Genomic DNA, 23,307 nt, shown 5'->3' with positions numbered 1-23,307 from the left:
ACAAACGAGGGGCAGACCAAACCAACGTTAGAAGCCGACGGCACCAGCGCCCGGAAGCGATCAAATTGAAATCGGGACAGCGCGTCTGCAATGTCATTACACACCCCTGGCACATGCTTTGCCCTGAATCTAATATTAAACTCCAAGCAGCGCAAAACTAAATGTCTGAGCAAACGTAAAACAAAATGCGAAGACGAACGCTGATTGTTGATGGCATGAACCACACCCAAATTGTCGCACCAAAATACTACATGACAATTGCTCAGTCGCACGGACCAAAGTTCAACTGATACGACAATTGGAAAAAGTTCCAGCAGCAACAAGTTATCCGTCAAACCCTCTTCACGCCAAGCTATCGGCCATGGAGCCGCGCACCATTCCCCATTGAAAAAGGCCCCAAAACCAGATGATCCGGCCGCATCCGTAAAAAGTTGCAACGAACTGTTCGCTAATGGAGGCGAAGGCCAGATGCGTTCACCATTAAAGTGTATCAAAAATCTATTCCACATGCGAAGATCCTCCTTTATCTCCGCGGACAGGCGAATGTAGTGATGCGGCCGAACCACGCCAGCTGTTGCCCTCTCCAATATTCTACAAAAGACCCTACCCACAGGAATAATACGGCAAGCAAAATTTAAAGAGCCGAGGAGAGACTGAACTCTACGTAACCTTACTGAATCCTCTGCTAAGCAGACCTCAATAAGACCACGCAGCTTCTCAACCTTATCCATGGGAAGTCTACAACAGCCCTCTATCGTATCTATCTCAATTCCCAAATAAGATAAACAAACAGACGGACCCTCTGTCTTCTCGTTCGCAACGGGAACACCTAAAACTCTAAATAAGGACTGCGCAGAAAAAAGGAGGTCAGCATAAACGTCACTTCTTCCTGGACCCATAAAGAGAAAATCATCTAAATAGTGTGCTATGCCCGTTTGTCCGGTCCCGGCATGGAGACACCACTGAAGAAAGGAGCTGAATTTCTCAAAATAGGCACAGGAAACCGCGCAGCCCATAGGTAAACACTTATCTACAAAATAGCCCGAATCTAACCTAAAACCCAGAAATCTCATGGCCTCAGGATGCATTGGTAATAAACGAAAAGCTGATTCTATATCTAATTTAGCCAACAAAGCGCCATGTCCAAAACTACGAACTAAATTCAAGGTATCGTCAAATGATTGGTAAACGACCCTACGACAATTCTCTGGTATGGCATCATTAACAGAACCTCCCTGCGGGTATGAAAGATGCTGAATCAACCGAAACTTGCCCGGTACTTTTTTAGGAACTACGCCAACCGGAGAAATACAGAGATTATGCAAGGGAGGACAAGGAAAAGGACCCTCCATCCTCCCCAGCAAAACCTCCGCACACACCTTAACCCTCAATTCCCCTGGAAAATCCCTGGCAGAGCGCAAATTCTGGGATGCCCTAACAATCAACTGCCTGTCAATGGGTAAACGAAAACCTACTGAAAAACCCTTGTAAAGAAAAAGTGCATCCTCTCTACATGGGTATAAATGTAACCATCTAATAAGAGAATCTAAACGGACTGGAGAACAAGCCTTAACTAGCACTCTTGGGGCCCTCAGCACGGTCCTGGGAAATACCTCCTGCCCCACGTCGACAGTCCTTGGCCGGATGCTCACCTCCGCAGAGACGACAGGAGTGGCGAAAACGACACCCCGACCCCCTAGTACATTTGGAGTCGTTGTAGGCAAAGCATTTTCCTCTCCCCACTCCTGCCGACCCCTGTCTGTTGGCAGCATAGCTTTTCCGAGGAGGCGCACCGTCCAACGGAGGCCGACGCTGTTGAGAGACCTCTAACCAGACTTCAACATCCTTAACCCCGAAAGGAATAACTAAAGAACCGTCATGTTTTTTCCTAAATTGTGAATCATATTCACGCCATGCCAAGTTACGAGACCTGACGAACATGTCGAGCACTAAAAATAGATACCTGAGAATGTTAACGTGCTCCTGCGCCCTGGTCTCCAAATAACATGTCGCAAATATGAGCATGCCTTTCAACCACGTATTAAAGTTGCAAAAAGCATCTTCTCCTATGCCTCCCGATTTTTTAGCCTGCACCAAGCCCTTCCTCATGTCATCAGTGAGTGAAAACAGGTCTACAAATTTCCCTTTGCGAATTTTGCCTTTTACACTTTTTCGCAAGCCTCGTAGCACCGCAGTATTCGCGCAATGCACTGTATCTGCCCCTGCTTCCTGCGCTTTTGCCCCTGACTCATCAGATCTCCTAGACTCGCCGCCTGACTTTTTCGCCAGCCGCCGCGCAACCAGTCTAGCAATTTTACGGGGGCGAGCGGGGGAACCAGAAGAGTGGGATGAAGAAGAAGAAGAGTCAGAAGAAGACAAAGGAGTTTCATACTCACCAGAACCAGATGGAAGCGGACCCGCTTCAGCAGACTTCTCCCTTGACGGCGCCACAGCTTCAGATACCGGTGCCGAATCTTCCTGTCCCGAAGCAGGCAATGAAAGAACTGCGGACGCCTCACCACTTGGACCATCAGATACTTCAAGGCCTGGAACTAAGGAAGACGTGTGAGCCACCGCAGAAACGGACCCGGAAACCCCCGGGGTGGGAAGGGACAGGGTGACCGGCTTAGGAGGCGGAATGGCTGGCGCCCGCGGAGGAGGCGACAAACTGGGAGGGGGAAAAACAGAGGAAGTTTGGCCGGAGTGTGAGCTGAACGAGGAAACTGGGGGCAAAGGCAGAGCCGCACCCGCTGCAGGTGGGTAAACTTGCCAAGCTGGCAGGTACGGGTACTGAAACTGCGCATGCTGAAAAGCAGGAGGATATGCCGAAGGAGGGGTCGCGAAATGGGGAGAATAAAAGTGGGCAGGAGGAACAGCAACAGAAGATGACAAAATCGGAGGAGCTACGCCTGAGCTCCAAGAAGTCTGACCCCAAGAAGGGCCAGCCACAGAAAGAGGAGGTGTCACATTAAAGGATGGTGCCTGGTTGCCAGCTGGGGTGTACCATGGGGGTTGAATCGAAACCGGCACCATGTGCCCAAATGATACTCCAGCGAATGGAGTTGCGGGCAAAGTTGGGGAGCTTAACCGCTGCACTGAACCCCCCGAAAAATGTGAAAAGGTGCCGGGGAAATAGGGAGACCCCGCACCTAAAATGGCCGCCTGAGGCAAGATGGCCGCCGGGCCCGCCGCATGGGCCAGGCCGGCTGGGCCACTGGTAAGCAGAGCGGCGGAGGTCACAGCCGCGGTGTATATACCCCCACCGGACCCCGCATAAGGCCAGGACGGGGCTGAGGTCAGGTGACCCTTGCTGACTGCATGGGGCAGACCAGCTGAGAACGCCGCGTGCACTTCCGCGACGCTGCCGAGAGCCCCCGCAGAAGCCGCGGACAAAGCCGGTATGGTAGGGGACCCCAGCGGCGCCAGAGGAGACGTGCTGCCGACCGGAGTGAGGGTGCATGGAAGGGGACGTCCGTGCGCGTCACGCGCCGGAGAAGCAGGGGCCGTGATGCTGCAAGGAGAGCTGGCGCCGGGGCGTGGTGGGGATGCAGCCGGGCCAGATACTGACGCGCCTGGGCAAATCGTGCAGGAAGATGAGGGAGCGGGCCCAGCAGCCGCTGGGGAGCCGACGGTAAGCGGGGCAGAGCCGCTCGGGGAAGACATAAATATCTGGGAAGGGGAGGATGGGGGAGATATTCGGGCTGGCACAGCGCGCAGGGGACAAGCAAATTCAGCAAGCCTGCGGGGAGGGGGGGCATCGCGACGAGGACGAGACATGGTGATAGAGACAGTTGGTGTAAATGGATAGGAATAAATATGCAAGTGATACTCAGCCTTTCCGAAATTCCACTGCAAAAGAGGCTGAGCTGCCCTCTAACCCTTCCTTATATATCCTCCATTTAACTCCTCCTATCCCTCTGCCTATAGGATGATCTGGCCACCTGACACAAACCCTTCACTCAGCCAACCAGGCTGTCATACACAAAAACACCTTGCAGAAACCATCAATCTTATCTATCCTCAATCCTATACAGATTTCGTCTACCATACTTTCTGGAGGGGACCAGTCACAGCAGTACCAGCACGTCTCTGCTTCTTGAAAACCCTTGTCTATTCCACTTAGCTCTACCCCCATGATCCCCCGCAATTGTGCGTATTAATGTGTGTATGAGAACACCTAGCAGTGTGGAATGCTGAGCATTATAGTTCCATGACTTGCTCATGCCCCAGCAGCCCCCACCCTTTTCAGGCTCCAAAATACTGGTCTTTGTTCTCTCAGGGCCTGTGTGGATGCAAATTAGCACAGCTACAAGACCCAAACCTCAGATAACACTCTTGGCTTTGAAGGTATTTTATTGTAGGAAGCCTGCTAATGTAAGGTGCTACAAACGACCCTCTTGCTGTATTCGAGCAGGGCCACCTACAGTGAGAGCAGACGTTATGTCCATAAAGCTTGTCTTCACAGGCTAGTTGTCACGTGGCCATTTGCTCTGTTTAGCTAATGCAATCCAATATTGACATACTGTACAGCCATTTCTGAAATATATCCTTTAGGGGAATTATAATAATACACACATTTTATCCAGAGCACCCAAACTACGTAAAGTCATGAAATGGGCTTTTGATGAATCGCCGTAACTTATGGCGATGGTCACAGATGCAATCGCATGATGCTAATAGTAATATTGCCACATGTACTAAAATGGCGCTTAGGCGGCCATTCGCAAAATGGCGTCTCTGCGATCCAATTTTAAACTGATCTTGTCTCCGCCAATTATCCAGCTTCGACACCCCATAATGTGTGTGCACCATTCAACACACTGAACACAGTGATCTTCAGTAAAGAGGTGTGCCAGCTTCAACATTCCAGAGTCTATGAAGGCAGGTACAAGATGTAAATTTAATAACACATTTGTCTGTGGGTGTGTATTTATTTATTTATATATATTACACACACAACTGGTGTTCTCTGGCACAGTTATTTTGAGTAGGTTTGTAATTTTTTTTTTTTTTCCTCCCATCTCCGCCTGATCTTCCCCCAAAGTTCCTCCCATCTCTACCTATGTTCCTCTTGTCTCCACCCATGTTACTCCCTTCTCCCTGTTTTCCCCCTATATTCCTCCTGTCCCCACCTGATTTTCTCCCATCTCCTCCTGTTTTTCCCCGTCTTCCTCCCATATACCCCCCCTCAGTGTTCCTCCTGTTCTTTCCTGTTCCTTCCGTATCTTCCTGTTCCCCTGAGCAGAGATTCTATGTGGGTTCCGATGTGCAAGTGCAGCTGGCTTTTTTTGTTATTGTTTCTATGTGATAGTCACCAGCTGATGTTGTGGAGGAGCCTCCATACAGCAGGATGCATGACGCATCTCACTCGGGATGTGATGCATTCCGCTGGTCTTCGCATGCATTAATGCCGGCATTGGTAATACCTGTATGCATGACGATCGCTGCAAAGGAACGCTCTGTCGGTAAGAGTGGCCCTTTGCGATGGAGGGGCTTCTTGGTCTATGACCCAGAAGCCCCTCCGGCGTCTTTCAGCACATGCGCAGAAGGACGCACGCGCTGCAGGGTGTGCTGGGAGTGATCCCTCTATCAGCACTATGGGCAGAGGCGTTACCCACCATAACCAAGCCCGGGGGGGGGTTTGGTGCATATGAGAAATGCGCATTTTGGGGGGTTTGACTGCATTTCTTCTCTTCCTGCATCTCGCCCCTAGTAAGATAATTGGTGTGTAGTAGGAGTGGTTGGGTAAGTGGAAGTAGGGCGGTGGGTGACTGAGGGCATCCAGAAGAATATATTCTTATAGTGCAGGGGCACCATCAGTGTGAGTTGTCACCACCTATGGAGGGGGATTAGTGTGCATGCACTAGGCTGACAGTAGTAACGTTATATAATAAACATGTTATACATCACATTATGATATTCATCTTTGTCTATTTTCTGCCTTATTTTCATTATAGTAATCCATAAGTGTAGCTCTAACTATGTCAGACATATAAGGTAGTCTGTATTATTAGCACCTTGTTGTTGTATTTAATGTACTTTCCCACTATTAGCAAATATTCCTGAGACAGACTTAACCAAATGACAGAGGGCCTGGTTCAGAGGTGAGCGATATGTCCATGCCGCAAATAAATGGCCGATATCTTCAGCCTGCGTATGCATCAGAGATGCTCTGCACATGCGTCCCTATGATTACCGCCGGGAGATGGAGAACGAATTTAGACGCGCAGCCTTCCAGGGATGTAACAGGGGTGGCTGGCTAGATGTGGGCACGTCGCCCCAAGCGACTGCGTCTTTTGCTATAGTTGCACTGGCATTGGCGGCTTATGGAGGTGCAGATGCACATTCTGAACCTCCATAGGGCTGGTGCATTGTTTGATGGTGTATCTTTGTGTGCAGAGTGCCGCTGTGGATGGTGGGTGTCTTATTAGCAAAACCATCGGTCACGGCATTAGCATAAAGATGCAGTCATGGCTGCAATAGTGTGCAGGAATACATCCACCATTGAGAAAGTTTTAAGGTTGGTGTTGCCTTGACATTAGTGTGGCATAATGTGTAAGGAGCATTACTGTGTGGGGCATAATATGGTGTAAGGGGCATTACTGTGTGGGGCATAATATGGTGTTAGTGGCATAACTCTGCAGCATAATATGGTGTTTAGGGGCCATAATATGGTGTAAGGGGCATTACTGTGTGGGGCATAAGGAGCATTACTGTTTGTGGCATAATATGGTGTAGGGGGTATTATTGTGGGGCATAATATGGTGTAAGGGGCATTACTGTGTGGAGCATAATATGGTGTAAGGGGCATAACTGTGGGGCATAATTTGGCGTAAGGGGCATTATTGTGGGGCATAATATGGCGTAAGGGGCATTACTGTGTGGAGCATAATATGGTGTAAGGGGCATAACTGTGGGGCATAATTTGGCGTAAGGGGCATTATTGTGGGGCATAATATGACATAATGGGCATTACTGTGTGTGGCATAATATGGTGTAAAGGGCACTACTGTATGGGGCATAATATGGTGTAAGGGTTATTACTGTGTGGGGCATAATATGGTGTAAGGGGCTTTACTGTGTGTGGCATAATATGGTGTAAGTGCCATAACTCTGCAGCATAATATGGTGTAAGGGGCATAACTATGTGGGGCATAATATAGCGTACGGGGCATTACTGTAGGGCATAATTTGGCGTAAGGGGCATTACTGTGTGGGGCATAATATGGTGTAAGGGACATTACTGTGTGGGGCATAATATGGTATAAGGGGCATTAGTGTGTGGGGCATAATATGCTGTAAGTGGCATAACTCTGTGTGGCATAATATTGCTTAAGGGGCATAACTATGTGGGGCATAATATGGCGTAAGGGGTATTACTGTGTGGGGCATAATTTGGTGTAAAGGGCATTACTGTGGGGCATAATATGGCGTAAGGGGCATTACTGTGTGGGGCATAATATGGTGTACGGGTTATTACTGTGTGGGGCATAATATGGTGTAAGGGGCATTACTGTGTGGGGCATAATATGGTGTAAGTGGCATAACTCTGCGACATAATATGGTGTAAGGGGCATAACTATGTGGGGCATAATATAGCGTAAGGGGCATTACTGTGGGGTATAATTTGGTGTAAGGGGCATTACTGTGTGGGGCATAATATGGCATAAGAGGCATTACTGTGTGGGGCATAATATGGTGTAAGGGGCATTAGTGTGTGGGGCATGATATAGTGTAAGGGACATTGCTGTGTGGGGTAAAATATGGTGTAAGGAGCAGTAATGTGTGATGTGAATGAGGGGCACTACGTGTGTTATAATGTGACGAAGGTGCACTACTGAGTGGCATAATTTGAATTTGGGGTACTATTGTGTGGTCACGCCCCTTCCCAGCAAGCCCACACCATGTTTTTTTGGGTTATTTTTGTTTTGGGTTTTTTTGTTTTTTCATGTTTTGGGGGGTTTTTTTTACTCACGCCTTTGGGGCGCACCCGCCCTGCTTCTATTGTCGAGGGGTGTACCAATGCTCTTCATGTACACAGGGCATCAAAATGTGTAGTTACAGCTCTGCTTTGGTGTGCACGGATGTGTCCCCTGTGTTCAGCACCCCTGCCCTAAAAAAATTCCTACAGTGAACACTATCTAATCCTCTACAACTGCTAAGCTAGGGCTTGGTTATTGGGAAAATGCCTTCTCTTTTCTTTGTGTGACCTACATCAGCTTTACCTAACAGAAACCAACCAAATACCAAATGTCTGACTATGGCAAATGTATATATCCCCTGCAGGATGTGCTCTTTTGTGTGTATTTTAATAGAGAGAATGATGTATACTTGTACGCTGTTCTAATATTAATTATATGCGTTAGAGCATAGACTAAGAAGTGGGAGGAGTCTAAAATAGTGAGGGGAGGAGTCTATGCCAGGAGTCAGATGCTGACACCGAGGTGGGCCTGTGTGCTTTAAAATGCCAGGGCCTATTTTTAGTCCCAGTCCGGCCCTGCAGCCAATAGAAGGCTCTAAAACAGGAATGGGGAACCTCAGGCCCAGAGGCCATATAAGCCCGCAGAATCATTTGGTCTGGCCCTCTGAGCTTTTTTCTGCTAGTCTCATCTGGCTAGCAGGGTGCCTAGAATGGCACCCTGTAGCCAGAATCTAAGCAGCAGTGCCACCTGGAGAGTCCTTAGGATGCTTCAGACGGTCACACCACTGCCCTTACAGCTCCCCGAAGCATCCTCAGGATGCTCTGGGCATTGCTGTAATCATCGGCAATTGGAGCCATGTATTGACGCAGAGCTACATTACTATCACGTTTGCCTTAACTGCATCTTTAAGATTTGCTTTTTGTAATTGTAAAGGTGCGTACACACGGAACGATATATATCGTTGCGATAATGATATCGTTCCGTGTGTATGCAACGAACGATCAACGATGCACGCTCCCTCTGGACGATAATGATATCGTTCATCGGGTATGCATGCAGGCCAATCTGGACGATATTGTGCATTTTCCATAGGGGTTGGCTATTCATCATTGATGATATCTTTGGTGTGTGGATGAACAATATCGTTCATCCAGCTCACCAGGAATTTCAAGGGAGATCGTTCAGCGATATCGTTCGCTGAACAGATCGCCACGTGTGTACCCATTAGGATTAGTATACCAGTATGTGCACTGCGCGTGCGCAAGCCCCGGAGCGTGGGAGAAACTCTCTCGCTCCGGAGCTCACTACACAAGGGCCGGCTGTCGATGTTGATCGACAGCTCGGCCCGTGTGTAGGCGGGGCGGGGGGGGGTCTTGGTTTCACAAACAGAGGCATTCCTTAAGGAACGCCTGCCGTTTTGTGGGCGGCTGCACTGACATCAGCAGTGATGTCACTGGGGAGCTTCCTGCTCGATCAGAGCAGGAAGCTCCTTGCGGCTGCCGAGACCCAACCTTAGGGTCTAGTCGCAAGCCCTGATGGTCGCGATGGTCTTGACCATCGCGATCATCACCGTGGTCGGTCGCTAAGCATGTGGGTGGTAACCCACAGCTTAGCTAGCGACCAGGAGGCCGCACTAAAAAAAAGAAGCGGCCGTCCTCATTCAGAGAGAGCGATCGCTTCTTGCGACCGCCTCTGAATGAGGGCCACTATCATTTAAGAATTAGCACTTGCCAAATTGCGCACACAGGCAGCTGAAAGGTATGTATTGTACCCACTGGATGTTATCCTCACCCTCACAAGATCATACATAAAATATATATGGGAACTGCCCTTCTGCGCCTTACATCAAAATAAGGATTGTGAAGTCTCTAATTTCTATATACAGCAATCTTCGCAATTACTTGCAGTAATGGTAAGTGTATCCTGATAATGGCACATGTAAAAACACAAATACATAGAATCTAGTGCAGCATGTTCACAAATAATGTCAGTTTAAACATGAAATGCTATACCAGCATAATACAGTACATATCGTAGTACATGACAAGAGATGTACGGCTTCCTACCAGATTAGGAGTATAAGGATATAGGGCCTGATTCAGACCCGCTCGCGAGCACTGAGCGCTCGCAAGCGGGTCGATGTTGGCGCAGTGCGCATGCGTACGACGGAGCCAGCTCCGTCTTGCGCATGCGCGAGACCCGGATAGCGACGGTCCGGGTCTCGTACCAAAGGGGGCGTGCTGTCGATGTTGAGTGACAGCACGCCCCCTTTGGTGGGCGGGCTGGGGGCGTGGCTGCCCAGACTTAGGCGTTCCCATGGGAACGCCTACCGTCTGGGGCCGGCCCCACTGACATCACAAGTGAAGTCAGTGGGAGTGCTTTCGGCTCAGTTTGAGCCGAAAGCACTCTTGGGCTTGCGGCAATGAGACCCTACCACAAGGCCGCTCGCTATAGCCGTGGGTGGTCACCCACAGCTATGCGAGCAGCCTGGAGGCCGCTCAAAAAAAACAGAGGGCCGGCCCTGATTCAGAGCGAGCGCTCTGTCAGAGCGTCCGGCTCTGAATCAGGCGCATAGTTCCCGGCTCCAGATGAATACCCCATTCTCTCCTGGTCTGGTCAATCAGCCAATCTGTCTGTAGCTGAAAGGAAGGCTACAGAAGGATAGGCTGATTGACCAGACCAGGAGAGAATGGGGTATTCATCTGGAGCCGGGAACTCCCCTTGGGGAGCAGGGACATCTATTCGGTTTCTATATGCATCCTTTTACTCCTTAATCTGGTAGGAAGCCACCCTCATCATTTCCTTGGATGTATAAATTGTGAACATCGCATTATCCTTTTTGCCTGGACCTTGTGTTTTGGATCTCTTTTAATTAAACTGTATTACTTTTTTACACCCTTCATTGGAATCATCTCTTGTCATGTACTAGAGAGATACATTATGCTGGTATAGCATTTCATGTTTAAGCTGACATTATTTGTGAACATGCTGCACTACACAGGTTCTCAAACTCAGGGTCTTGACCATCGCGACCATCTTTTTGGCGGCTCGCATAAGCTGTGGGTGGTCACCCACAGCTATGCGAGCGGCCAGGAGGCCGCTCCAATTTTAGGTAGGAGGGCCCAGATTCAGAGCGAGCGCTCCTGTCAGAGCGTCCGGCTCTGAATCAGGCCCTCAGTCCTCAGGACCCCAAATAGGTTGTGTTTTCCAGTTCTCCTCACAGAATCACAAGTGAAATAATTGGCTCCACCTGTGGAACCTTTAAAATGTGTCAGTGAGTAATGGCTACACCTGTGCACCTGCTGGGTGACCTGGAAAACATGACCTGCGTGGGGTCCTGGGGACCGAGTTTGAGAACCTCTGCTGCACTAGATTCTATGTATTTGTGTTTTTACGTGCCATTATCGGGATACACTTACCATTGCTGCAAGTAATTGCAAAGATTGCGGTCTATAGAAATTAGAGACTTCACAATCCTAAAATAAGTGTCATTCCTTATTTTGATGTAAGGTGCAGAAGGGCAGTTCCCATTTATATTTTTTGTATGACCCCTCTATACAGTATGTGACTAACCCACACATTTACTGGGAAACATTCCCCATAGCACAGTAAATCAGCCAGGGGGCAGTTGCTGGTACTGCACATACTGGTTTGCATGTTTTCCCTATAGAACAGTATTTATTAAAACCTTCTTCCATCTCTTTCATGCTACAGGAACTATTATGGCGTCCCACATCCCTTCTCGCAGCTCCTTGGCCAGGGCAGCCTTGCAGAAAAGTGTGTTTGATCTGGAAAGGATCCTATATAGCGGGAAAGCAATCCGACACCATGCAGATGAGGTGTGGCCAAAGCTCTATCTGGGAGATCAGTAAGTGGTAGAGAACTTAGGGCCTGATTCAGCTTTGGGAATAGAATGAGATATCTCACTCAACTGATCATCTTGGTAAAACCATGCTGCACTGTAGGTGGGGCAGATTTAAAATGTGCAGAAAGATTTAGGGCCTGATTCAGACCCACTCACGAGCGGCTGTCCGCTCGCAAGTGGGTCGATGTTCTGCACCGAGCATGCGCACGACGGAAGGAGCTCCGTCGTGCGCATGCGCCAGACGCGACGAGCGAAGGACTTTCCTTCGCTCGTTGTGTCTGATCAAAGGGGGCGTGCTGTCGATGTTGATTGAAGGCACGCCCACTTTGGTGGGCGAGCCGTGGGCGTGCCTCCCTGACGGGGGCGTTCCTAAGGGAATGCCTACCGTCAGAAGCCGGCCCACTGACATCACTAGTGATGTCAGTGGGAGTGATTTTGGCTCTGATAGAGCCAAAATCACTCCGGGCCTTGCGGTTGAAAACCTCAACAGCAGGCTCCGGCTCGCAGTTTCGATGGTCGTGATGGTCAAGACCATCGCGGCCATCAAACTGCACGCTCGTATAGGCTGTGGGTGGTGACCCACAGCTATATGAGCGTCCAGGAGGACGCTCCATAGTTATGGAGGACGGCCCTCATTCAGAGCGTGTGCTCTGCTCAGAGCGTACGGCTCTGAATGAGGGCCTTAGATTTGGGAGGAGTATTTCAAAACTGAAATCTAAATTGTAGAGTAATAATAAAGCAGTGCAGCATTTGTGGGCTACATTCAAAAGCAGCCAGTATTTATCCCACATGCAAAAAAAAATTATGTATTTACTCCCCTTGCATTCCCAAAGCTGAATCAGGCCCTTAGGCCTATATACAGATCATTTACTTTACTATTTGTATTTACTTGTTTCTCTGCATGATAAATTAGCTCAAATGATAAATGAATACTACATATTAGGGCAGATGTACTAAGCTCTGGAAAGTGATAAATTGGAGAGTGATAAACTACCAACCAATCATCTCCTAAATGTCATTTTTCAAACACATGACAGGTAGGAGCTGAGTGGTTTGTAGTTTATCACTTTCCAATTTATCACTTTACAGCGCTTAGTACATCTTCCACATAGGCCCGTATTCAATTGCCGACGAAAAGTCCGAATCCGCGGAAAAGTATCGCAGATGACGTCATTTCGCCAGGCGGAAAAGTTTCGCCTCTGAATAGCAGATGGAAAAAAAGTGCAGAAATGCGGTTTTGGGGTGCAAACTTCGGGAATCCCCCTGCACCCTTGGGACAGTCCCCCAAAGATAAACTGTGTCAAAAAAATGAAAAAAACACAAACTTTAGAACACCCCGAAAAAGTACTTTAAGTTTGGGGGCGAAAAAGTCCAAAATTGGGGGACAAACTTAAAAACTAGCGCAATAGACTTCTGGGGGGTCCCCAAGGATGGGTGAGGTGTTTTTTTGCTTGCAGGTGCTTGCTGATGGTGCATTTTTGGCGTCACTTAAAATTTCACTTTAGCGACTTTAAACCATGCTTACACCCATTTTTAAGTACCCCAAATTTGACTGGACTACTTAATTTCTCGAAAAAATACTGCTTAATGCTATACTTCACCACTTGTGCAAAGACGCTATTTAGAAGCAATTGACAGCACTTAAGTACCCCAAATAGCTTCAGTAGGGCTATTTGGGGGCATCTATATTGATTCCCAATGTTAGTGCATCTTTTGGGGGGTGTCAGGCTGAATTCCCCCATTTTGACAGCACTTTTTGCCTGTTTGAGTTTCGCTGGGTCACGTTCTCGCGTCCTTTGGAATTGAATATGGCGAATAGCGGGGCCGCGTCCTATAAGTTTCCGCAGCCAAAACACGCGATGTAGGCGAAAAGTGCGACAGGTGGAAAAGTATCGCGGATGCGAAACTAATTGAATATGGGCCATTGTGTGAAGCTAAATTTAAGACAGGGTTGGCTACCCTCCAGATTCAGCCGGGAGCCTCCCGATAATCGGGTGCAGTTACCGGCCCCACGGAAAGGGAGGCCACCGATCCCCTCTACCCCCCGATTAACTGTTTAGCCCCTGCAGTGGGGGGGGGCGGTGACGCGATTCACGCTGAATCGCATCATTTTGCCCCCGCCCACTGCTACACAATGCCTGTATTATCTGCATTGTGTAGCAGGGGCGGGGCCAAAATGACGCAATTGTGTGACCCCCGCCCCCATCACATCCACAAATGGCAGTCACCCACCCGGTCACGCCCTCTTTTGCTGGCCACGACCCCTGCGCTGATGATCTAGCTGCTCCCTCCCAGAAGGAGCAGCCAGAAAGTTGGCAACTATGATTTAAGATCAGCCATAAACTCCACCGAGACTGGAAATTAATCATGGAAAAGTGACAGACTTTATTTTATGACTCCGGAATAATGGTTTAATTAATTATCTCTCAGACATGGAAATATAGTAATAATAATAGTGAGCATTTTTTTTTCTAATTTAGCAATAAGAGACCTAAGTCATACACTGTTTAGGTACCGTTTGATTTTAGGTCACAGAACTTTTATGCACAGTTTTCCCTGCACAGTGGTAGCTATGTTTATTTATTAGCAGCTATTTATAGGTACAAATACTGAAGGGGATCTATACACTACCTATTTATATACCGCACACACATTCTGCAGCACTTTATACAGAATATTTAGTCATTCGCATCACTCTGCCCCAGTGGAGCTTACACTCTATATTCCTTACCACATAAACACACACATATATGCACTAGGGCTAATTTTTGGTCAGAATCCAATTACCCTACCAACATATTTTGGCTCAATCTGAATCACACCTGTACTATGTAGTGCTGGTCACACAGGAGGGAATGTCATGGGCCAATTTGGTCCATTTAGAGAAATTGACTCTAAAATTTGCACAAAATCATCATCTGGTCTAAAAATTTAATTAATGGATTGAATGGAATTTTTATTGAACTTTCTGAAAAATTCATTAAAATTTAAGCATTAAACATGTCTGGTGCTACAGTTTAACTTTCTATTTGTGCATTATTTCCACATACTGGCACTATACTGCCCGTCCTCCCTCCCATAAAAATAAATAAAAAATGTTGTATTATTGCAACAGGCCCTCTGCTACCTGATGGTGTGTTTTCTAGTGACATTCACTATAAGGGAGAGAGGAGACAGATTCAAAAGGCAATCAAATCGTTTAACCCTTTTGCAACATGGTGTATGTGCAGATTGCGCCCCTCTGGTAGCTAGAGCTGATTTTCCACAAATAATACAGGTTGAGTCTCCCATATCCAAAATACTTGGGACCAGGGGTATTTTGGATAACTGAATATTCTGTATTTTGGAATATTTGCATACCATAATGAAATATCTTTGGAATGGGGCCCAAATATACACACACAATACATTTATGTGTTATATACACCTAATGGAGCATACACACGGTCAGATTTGTCAGATGAACGATTTTACCAAAGATTTGAACGATTTTTGACGGCATTAAAATGAATGGAATCGTCCAAGTCTGACTGCAAACACATCAGATGTCAGATATCGTTATCTGACCATCGGGAATGCGCACTGTTCAAATCGTTCATCTGACAGATATGTCAGATTTTCCCTCAGATATGAACGATTGAACGATTTTTTTAAATCGTTATCGTTCAGATCTGAAGAAAAATCTGACCTTGTGTATGCTCCATTACACACACAGCCTGCAGGTCATTTTATATAATATTTTTAATAATTTTGTGCCTCAGTTTGTGTACAGAAATGAAATTCATTTATGTTTCATATACACCTTATATACACAAAGCCTGAAGGTAATGTTATACAATATTTTTAATAATTTGTGCCTTAGACAAAGTTTGTGTACATTGAACCATCAAAAATTAAAGGTTTCATTATCTGAGTCATGCCAAAAAAATTCCATATTTCGGAATATTTGAATATGGTAGACTCAACCTGTACTTATATTATGCCTTGGGGGGAGGGACAGGCTTGTCTTTGGCACTATAGTTCAGTAATTATCATTGTACAACTCCCAAATGCGGATGGACTGCATAGAGCTGTGTCATGCTGCAAGATGAGTAAACGCTTGGTGGTTCCTGTGGCTGATACAGTCAGGATACAGAAAGTTGGGGAGTTTGTTTAATAGCTTATTTTTGACTTTATAATGTATCATTTAGAATGTAATTCACTTATTTATTATTGAAAATTCTCTTTAAAGATAGTACACAGAAGTTGTGCAAAAGTCGGATCATGGGGCATGTAACGCCATTACGGGCCATTTTCTGGTCCAGATTGCCAAGTTAACAACCACCTGATTTAACCAATTCCAAAATGTGGTAGTAAATACATTTATGTAGTAGGATAGATAGAAGAAAGTGTTTTGAATATATTATGCGAAAGATGTATTAAAATAAAAATAGGTATTATGTCATTGACCACTGTAATAATACTTTTATATCATGGCGATAGTACATTTATATCATCTGTATTTAGCTAGAGAGATATCACCAAAGTATCTGAGGATTATTCAAATGGCCTGGCAATACTAGTAACTTATTAATCTGGTGGAACAGGTGTATGATAGTAACTGTTGGATTTCAGTGAGACTATGGATCTGATTCATTACGGATCGCAACTGCAATCACGTACGCAGACGGGAGATTGTTTCGTACTGTGCATGCATCGAGCAAAGGCTTCACTGTGATCGTACTGCGATCGTAGAGACAACACAGACCCACCACAGAGTGATTGGCAGGAAGTGAGTGTTTGGGGGTGGTGAAGGCAGCGTCGTCGGGGTAACGCAGGCGTGCCAGTGCGTTTGAACGCCATTGCAGGGGCGTACATAAATTAGGCACTGAGATGTCATACGCAGCTTGTGTACTCACAGCGTGTGATGAGGTCAGCAATTCCTGAGTAAGGTCAGACCTTGTGCAAGTGTGCATGAGGCTGCGATGTTACTCATTGTTACCAATGGTTTCACAGGCTTGCAAAGTATTACGGATGTAAGGGGAAGTGGGCGTCCTTATGTTGGGCTGCAATGGCATAGCGATCGCAGACATTTGCATATATTCGCAGCGGGACTGCGTGTATAACTGCTGCTGCGAACGCAGATCTGATCCATAATGAATTAAGCCCTTTTGTGGGCAGCACAGATGGTGTAATGGTTAGCATTACTGCCTCACAGCACTGAGATCCTGGGTTAGATACCCACTACGGCCCTAACTGTGTGGAGTTTGTATATTCTCCCTGTGCTTGCGTGGGTTTCCTCCGTGTACTCAGGTTTCCTCTCACACACCAAAAATATACTGGTAGGTTAATTGGCTCCCAACAAAAAAAAATTAACCCTCTTTGCGGTCTGTTGACGCCTCTATGTCTGAACGAGCGAACAAAACTTGCGGTCGTAATTTTGGTAAAAACGCCCCCTGGCCGCTCGCATCATACGTCATGTCCGCTATTTATTAGATTAATCGAGTACATCGAACGGCGTCTGACCTGCTCGCTATTCTTGTGGTTGGTTTTTCCTACCGCAATCTTGCGAGCAGTTCTGAGTATAAAATAACCAAGTGACGTGGTCAATGACGCTGCTGTATTAAATATGCACACCCATAAAACACCCGTTTTGACCATTAGGCACGCCTGCGTTCGGATCTCCACCCCCCGTTTTCAAGCACCTTCCCCTGTTACCACCCACATACGCCTCATTCTGTCACTCAAATTAGCAGGCATTTGCTATTTAGCGAGCACACGATTTTCGGCCGCACTGACTGGTTCGCGCATGCGTATTACAATCCGTACGCATGCGCAGATGTGCGAACATCGCTCGGAACGAACGAGCGGCCGCTTACGAGCGGCTCTGAATGAAGCCCATAGTTTGTAAGCTCCACTGGGGCAGGGACAGATGTGAATGGCCAAATATTCTCTGCATAGAGCTGCAAAACATGTGTGCGCTATATAAATACCTGGTAATAAATACATAAAAAATTCTGTACTGTATACACAGCTGCCATTGTGAAAACTATCCATAGTGATCAGTTACTTGCTCAGGTCTAAAAGCCCAACTCTCCCTACGGGCAATGCACAGTGGGACACTGCCCATCAGGGCTATAGAGAGCGGACCCAGACAAGAGTCACAAACTGAGTAGGAGCCACTCTAGCCTCCCAGGTCCATAGCCCTCCTTTTCTGAGCATGTGCAGTGGGTGCTCAACGAGTCCTCCAGCACTCCACGGGGGCCCCGTATCAGTCACACCCTGTAGATCCACCACTGTCTTTATCTCAGCAAGTACAGTATGTTGAGAAAATATTTTATAAATAAGTATAAAACCACTAGATGGCAGCATATAAGCATGTAATAGTGTAGTAAGGCCTTCACTAAGGCCTTAAACATATTCTACAAAATATACTGTAAGAACAAAATTCAAAACTGCTTCGTGGAAAACCTCTGCTGCTCTGTAACTTGGGCATCACATAAGCAAACTACTGAAAATATTGTATACGTGGGAATTCCTGACACAGTACATTAAGGCGAATTGGTTTGCAGTGTGAGCAAACTATAAAAATGAGCTGAATGAGCTACAAGCAACTGATACATTACATATCCCACCAGAGAGAATTTTTACATAGATATAATGTGTAAGGCCCATAGGGGTATTTCCGTGAGCCAACGCAATATCAGAGCTGAAGCCTGTAGATTTAAAGTAGCAATATTTTAAAAGGCAAAACCAGGTTGGTTTTGCCTTTTAAATTATTGCTGCTTTAAATCTACATCTTTAATAGTAGAGATTGCTGGGGTACGTGGAAATCGCACTCTGGGCCTGATTCAGAGCCGGACGCTATTTTCGGCCGCTCGTTCAGAAAAAGGGTCTGGCTATTTAAATTAAGCGCTCGCTCTTTGCGGTCTGTTGACGCCTCTATGTTTGAACGAGCGAACAAAACATGCGCTCACTATTTTGGGAAAAACGCCCCCTGGCCGCTTGTATCATACGTCATCTCCGCTATTTATTTGATTAATCGAGTACATCGAAAGGCGTATAAACTGCTCGCAGTGCTTGTGGTAGCATATTCCTACCGCAATCATGCGAGCAGTTCAGGCTAAAAGACAACCAAGTGACGTGGTCAATGACGCTGCTTTGATAATTATGCACACCCATAAAACGCCCGTTTTGACCGTTTGGCACGCCTGCGTTCGGATCTCCACTCCCCGTTTTCAAGCACCTTCCCCTGTTACCACCCACAAACGCCTCATTCTGTCACTCAAATTAGCAGGCACTCGCTATTTTGCGAGCACACGTTTTTCGACCGCAATGACTGGTTCGCGCATGCGTACTAAAACCCATGCGCAGATGTGCGAACATCGCTCGGAGCGAACGAGCGGCCGCTTACGAGCGGCTCTGAATCAGGCCCTCTATTCCATGTACCCCATAGTCTGGAACTATGGAATTGTAGCATTCTTATACTGTAGTTATTGAAAAATGTGTCTTATTCCGAGTACAGGAAGATAGCGGCCAACAAACGTGAACTGTGTCAGATGCGGATCACTCACGTCCTGAACGTCTCGCACAGTCGCTGGAGAGGGGGAGAGGAGTACTATAAAGGAATGAACATTGTGTATATGGGAATAGAGGCTCTGGACTTTCCCACATATGATATGAGTGTCCATTTCTATCCAGCTGCAGAATTTATCCACCGGGCACTCGCAGAAAGAGGTGAGCGAATGAATGTGGACATTTAACGAAAGACTCAAACACTTTCCATACAGTTTTTTGGGGATTGAAGAAAACTATACCTGTACATACCTCCCAACATTTGAGGAAGGCTGATCGGGACATGCGCGCGCCGAAGGCCGCTCCCGAAAATGGGGTGTGGCCTATCACAAAAGGGGCGTGGCCTACTGTGAATAGATGCTATGCACACAGCATCTACTCTCGCTCTGCATACCCGCTGCTCTGCTATGCAGAGCAGCGGTGTATGCTTCCCCCAACTTCCCCCCCCAGCGCGGGACACTGCAGCCCGCGGGCGGGACAGTCCCAAAAAAATGGGACTGTCCCGCTGAATGCGGGACAGTTGGGAGGTATGCCTGTATATATTTTATGTGATTTTATAGACCAGTATTTTAGGATTTTATCAACTAGAGCATATATTTATGTAACCATAGCAAAACCATCACGGTGTTGGAAGGAAAAGATAATTGATAAATAAATATATGTCGACATTAGCATTAGGGTTAGGTTTACGGGTTAGAGCTAGCGTAACTTAGGCTTGCCTTAAAGCGACAATGTCGACAGTCTTACCATGTCAACATTTCACCAGCGTCAACAGGATCACTGTCGACATTATGAGCATGTCGTCATTCTCATGTCAACATTATAAATCTTTCCACTGAGCAGCATATATACAGATACATCCTTGTAGAAAGATGCTACAGCTGTACAAACCAGTATGTGTTTCTGTTACAAGACAATTATTGTTGTAACTGCTATTTCTAAATATGGGCTATTGCTTTAGTTCAGAATGTGTTTAAGGTGGGGGCTATACATTTTTTTTTATTATGCTATGTTTCCTATGTTAGGTAAGATTTTGGTGCATTGCGCTATGGGAGTCAGCAGATCGGCAACGCTGGTGCTTGCGTATCTTATGATTTACCATCTGATGACGTTGGTTGAAGCAATTACCACAGTAAAAGACCGGCGAGGAGTTCTTCCTAACCGCGGATTTCTACGTCAGTTATTAACTCTGGAGAACAATTTGAGAAGGAACCGCTAGTACTGAAACTTCTAAATATTTATCCACAATTAAAGTCTATTATCTGTACATCTGCAGGCTATGGGCACATCCTCTCCCACAGTGGAGTTCCTATTAAATCCGCACATTGAATATACGTACATGTGTATGTATATATATATATATATATATATATATATATATACAGTCAGGTGCATAAATATTGGGACATTGACAGCATTTTTATATTTTGGCCTCTATTCACCACCACAATGGCTTTGAAACGAAACAAACAAAATGTGCTTTAACTGCAGACTTTCAGATTTAATTTGAGTGTAATTACATCCAAATCAGGTGAACAGTGTAGGAATTACAACGGTTTCTATATGTGCCTCCCACTTTTTAAGGGGCCAAAAGTAATGGGACAAACTAAACAATCCTAAATCTAACTTTCACTTTTTAATACTTTGTTGCAAATCTTTGCAGGCAATTACTGCCTGAAGTCTGGAACGCATAAACATCACCAGACGCTGGATATCATCCCTGGTGATGCTCTGCCAGGCCTCTACTGCAAATGTCTTCAGTTCCTGCTTGTTCTTGGGGCATTTTCCCTTCACTTTTGTCTTCATCAAGTGAAATGCATGCTCAATCGGAATCAGGTCAGGGGATTGACTTGGCCATTGCATAACATTCCACTTTTTAGCCTTAAAAACTCTTTGGTTGCTTTTGCAGTATGCTTTGGATCATTGTCCATCTGCACTGTGAAGCGCCATCCAATGAGTTCTGAAGCATTTTACTGAATATGAGCATATAATATTGCCCGAAACACTTCAGAATTCATTCTGCTGCTTTTGTCAGCAGTCACATCATCAATAAATACAAGGGAAGCAGTTCCATTGGCAGCCATACATGTCCACGCCATGACACTACCACCACCATGCTTCACTGATGAGGTGGTATGTTTTGGATCATGAGCAGTTCCTTTCCTTCTCCATACTTTTCTCTTCCCATCACTCTGGTACAAGTTGATCTTTGTCTCATCTGTCCATAGGATGTTGTTCCAGAACTGTAATGGCTTGTTTAGATGTTGTTTGGAAAACTTTAATCTGGTCTTCCTGTTTTTGTGGCTCACCAATGGTTTACATCTTGTGGTGAACCCTCTATATTCACTCTTGTGAAGTCTTCTCTTGATTGTTGACTTGACGCATATACACCTACCTCCTGGAGAGTGTTCTTAATTTGGCCAACTGTTGTGAAGGGGTTTTTCTTCACCAGGGAAATAATTCTTCTGTCATCCACCACAGTTGTGGATCTTCCGGGTCTTTTGGTGTTGCTGAGCTCTCCGGTGCATTCTTTCTTTTTAAGAATGTTCCAAACAGTTGATTTGGCCACACCTAATGTTTTTGCTATCTCTTTGATGGGTTTGTTTAGATTTTTCAGCCTAATGAAGGCTTGCTTCACTGATAGTGACAGGATATAATATGGAGAGTCGACAGCAACTGATTCCAAATGTCACACCTAGAATCAACTCCAGACCTTTTACCTGCCTAATTGATAATGAAATAATGAGGGAATAGCCCACATCTGTCCATGAAATAGCTTTTGAGTTGATAGTCCCATTACTTCTGGCCCCTTAAAAAGTGGGAGGCACATATAGAAACCATTGTAATTCCTACACCGTTCACATGATTTGGATGTAATTACCCTCAAGTTAAATCTGAAAGTCTGCAGTTAAAGCACATCTTGTTTGTTTCATTTCACAGCCATTGTGGTGGTGAATAGAGGCCAAAATATGAAAATTCTGTCAATGTCCCAATATTTATGCACCTGACTGTATATATATATATATATATATATATATATATATAATCTGTGATTATAACCATGATTTGAATGCCAAATATTTAAATTGATGAAACTCCAGCAATCGGCTTTTAATCCTGTGAGAACATTTTGTCTGGAACTGGAACTTTGTATTGGTTCCAGATGAACATGTTTCCTGAGTGACTGTGAGAGTGAGTCTCCTGTACTGATAACCACTAATTAAAGAAATGCCAGTGATTAATAAGAAACTGTAAATGGAAAAGGTGCAAAAATTTGGCAATAGTGCGCATGTGCTAAGGAGTTGGTTAAAATGAATGACTGCAAGGTATAATATTCATATAGAAAAAAATATAAATACTTGTGTTACACAGGGGTGTGTGCGTGTGGTAGCAGTGAATGATAATTTGGAAAACTTTAGTTTACTAACCAAATTGTTCTTTTGAGCTGTGTTATTAATCAATAAAACTGTTGGTATTTTAAATAGCTACAAGGAAAAATAGTATACATAAAATGTACTGGTTTACTAATATTTTATTATGGTGTTTTTCTTGATATGCTAGAAGTAAAATGTCATGGAGGTGATCAGTATAAGATGTACTATATAAGTAAGATAATGCTGCCTTCTGTCTCTGGGTCTGATTCAGAGATGGACGTTATTGCACTACCCTTGCGAATTTGTAGGCAGCAGCTGTGCAATAATATGCTAATGTTGCCTCCTTCTAGCTTCTCGGATCCGCTAATGCGTCCAAGGATGCAGCATGGGATCATCTGCGTGAATATTGGTCATCTGAATAACAGGTTACTCAGGATGGCTGGTGTTTTCATGCTGCAGGGGCAGTGAAGCTTTGTCGGAAGCAGAGGCGCCGTGAAGGGGAAAGGGAGCAGGTACTAATTATCTGGGCTGCTGAAGGGGCCTGGGTCCGGCGCCGCACCCCCTCCCTCTTAAATCACAGCAGCCCAGCACA

General features: G+C 45.9%; 1 protein-coding gene across 2 annotated transcripts in view; it reads left to right on the top strand.

The window, feature by feature from the left end:
• Nucleotides 1-20,658, top strand: part of LOC148525581 (dual specificity protein phosphatase 26-like) — a 40,504-nt gene extending 19,846 nt beyond the window's left edge. For both annotated transcript variants that reach the window (XM_088470893.1, XM_088470894.1), the window contains exons 2-4: nucleotides 11,637-11,790; nucleotides 19,292-19,503; nucleotides 20,367-20,658. In XM_088470893.1, the coding sequence (XP_088327019.1) occupies nucleotides 11,645-11,790; nucleotides 19,292-19,503; nucleotides 20,367-20,560 (552 nt within the window). In that variant the 5' untranslated portion in view covers nucleotides 11,637-11,644 and the 3' untranslated portion in view covers nucleotides 20,561-20,658. The remainder of the gene's footprint in view (nucleotides 1-11,636; nucleotides 11,791-19,291; nucleotides 19,504-20,366) is intronic.
• Nucleotides 20,659-23,307: the final 2,649 nt, after the last annotated feature.

Source organism: Taudactylus pleione, unplaced genomic scaffold, assembly GCF_031769625.1.
Source record: "Taudactylus pleione unplaced genomic scaffold, aTauple2 ptg000105l, whole genome shotgun sequence".
Lineage (NCBI taxonomy): Eukaryota > Metazoa > Chordata > Amphibia > Anura > Myobatrachidae > Taudactylus > Taudactylus pleione.
This window is presented reverse-complemented; position numbering and strand designations above follow the sequence as displayed.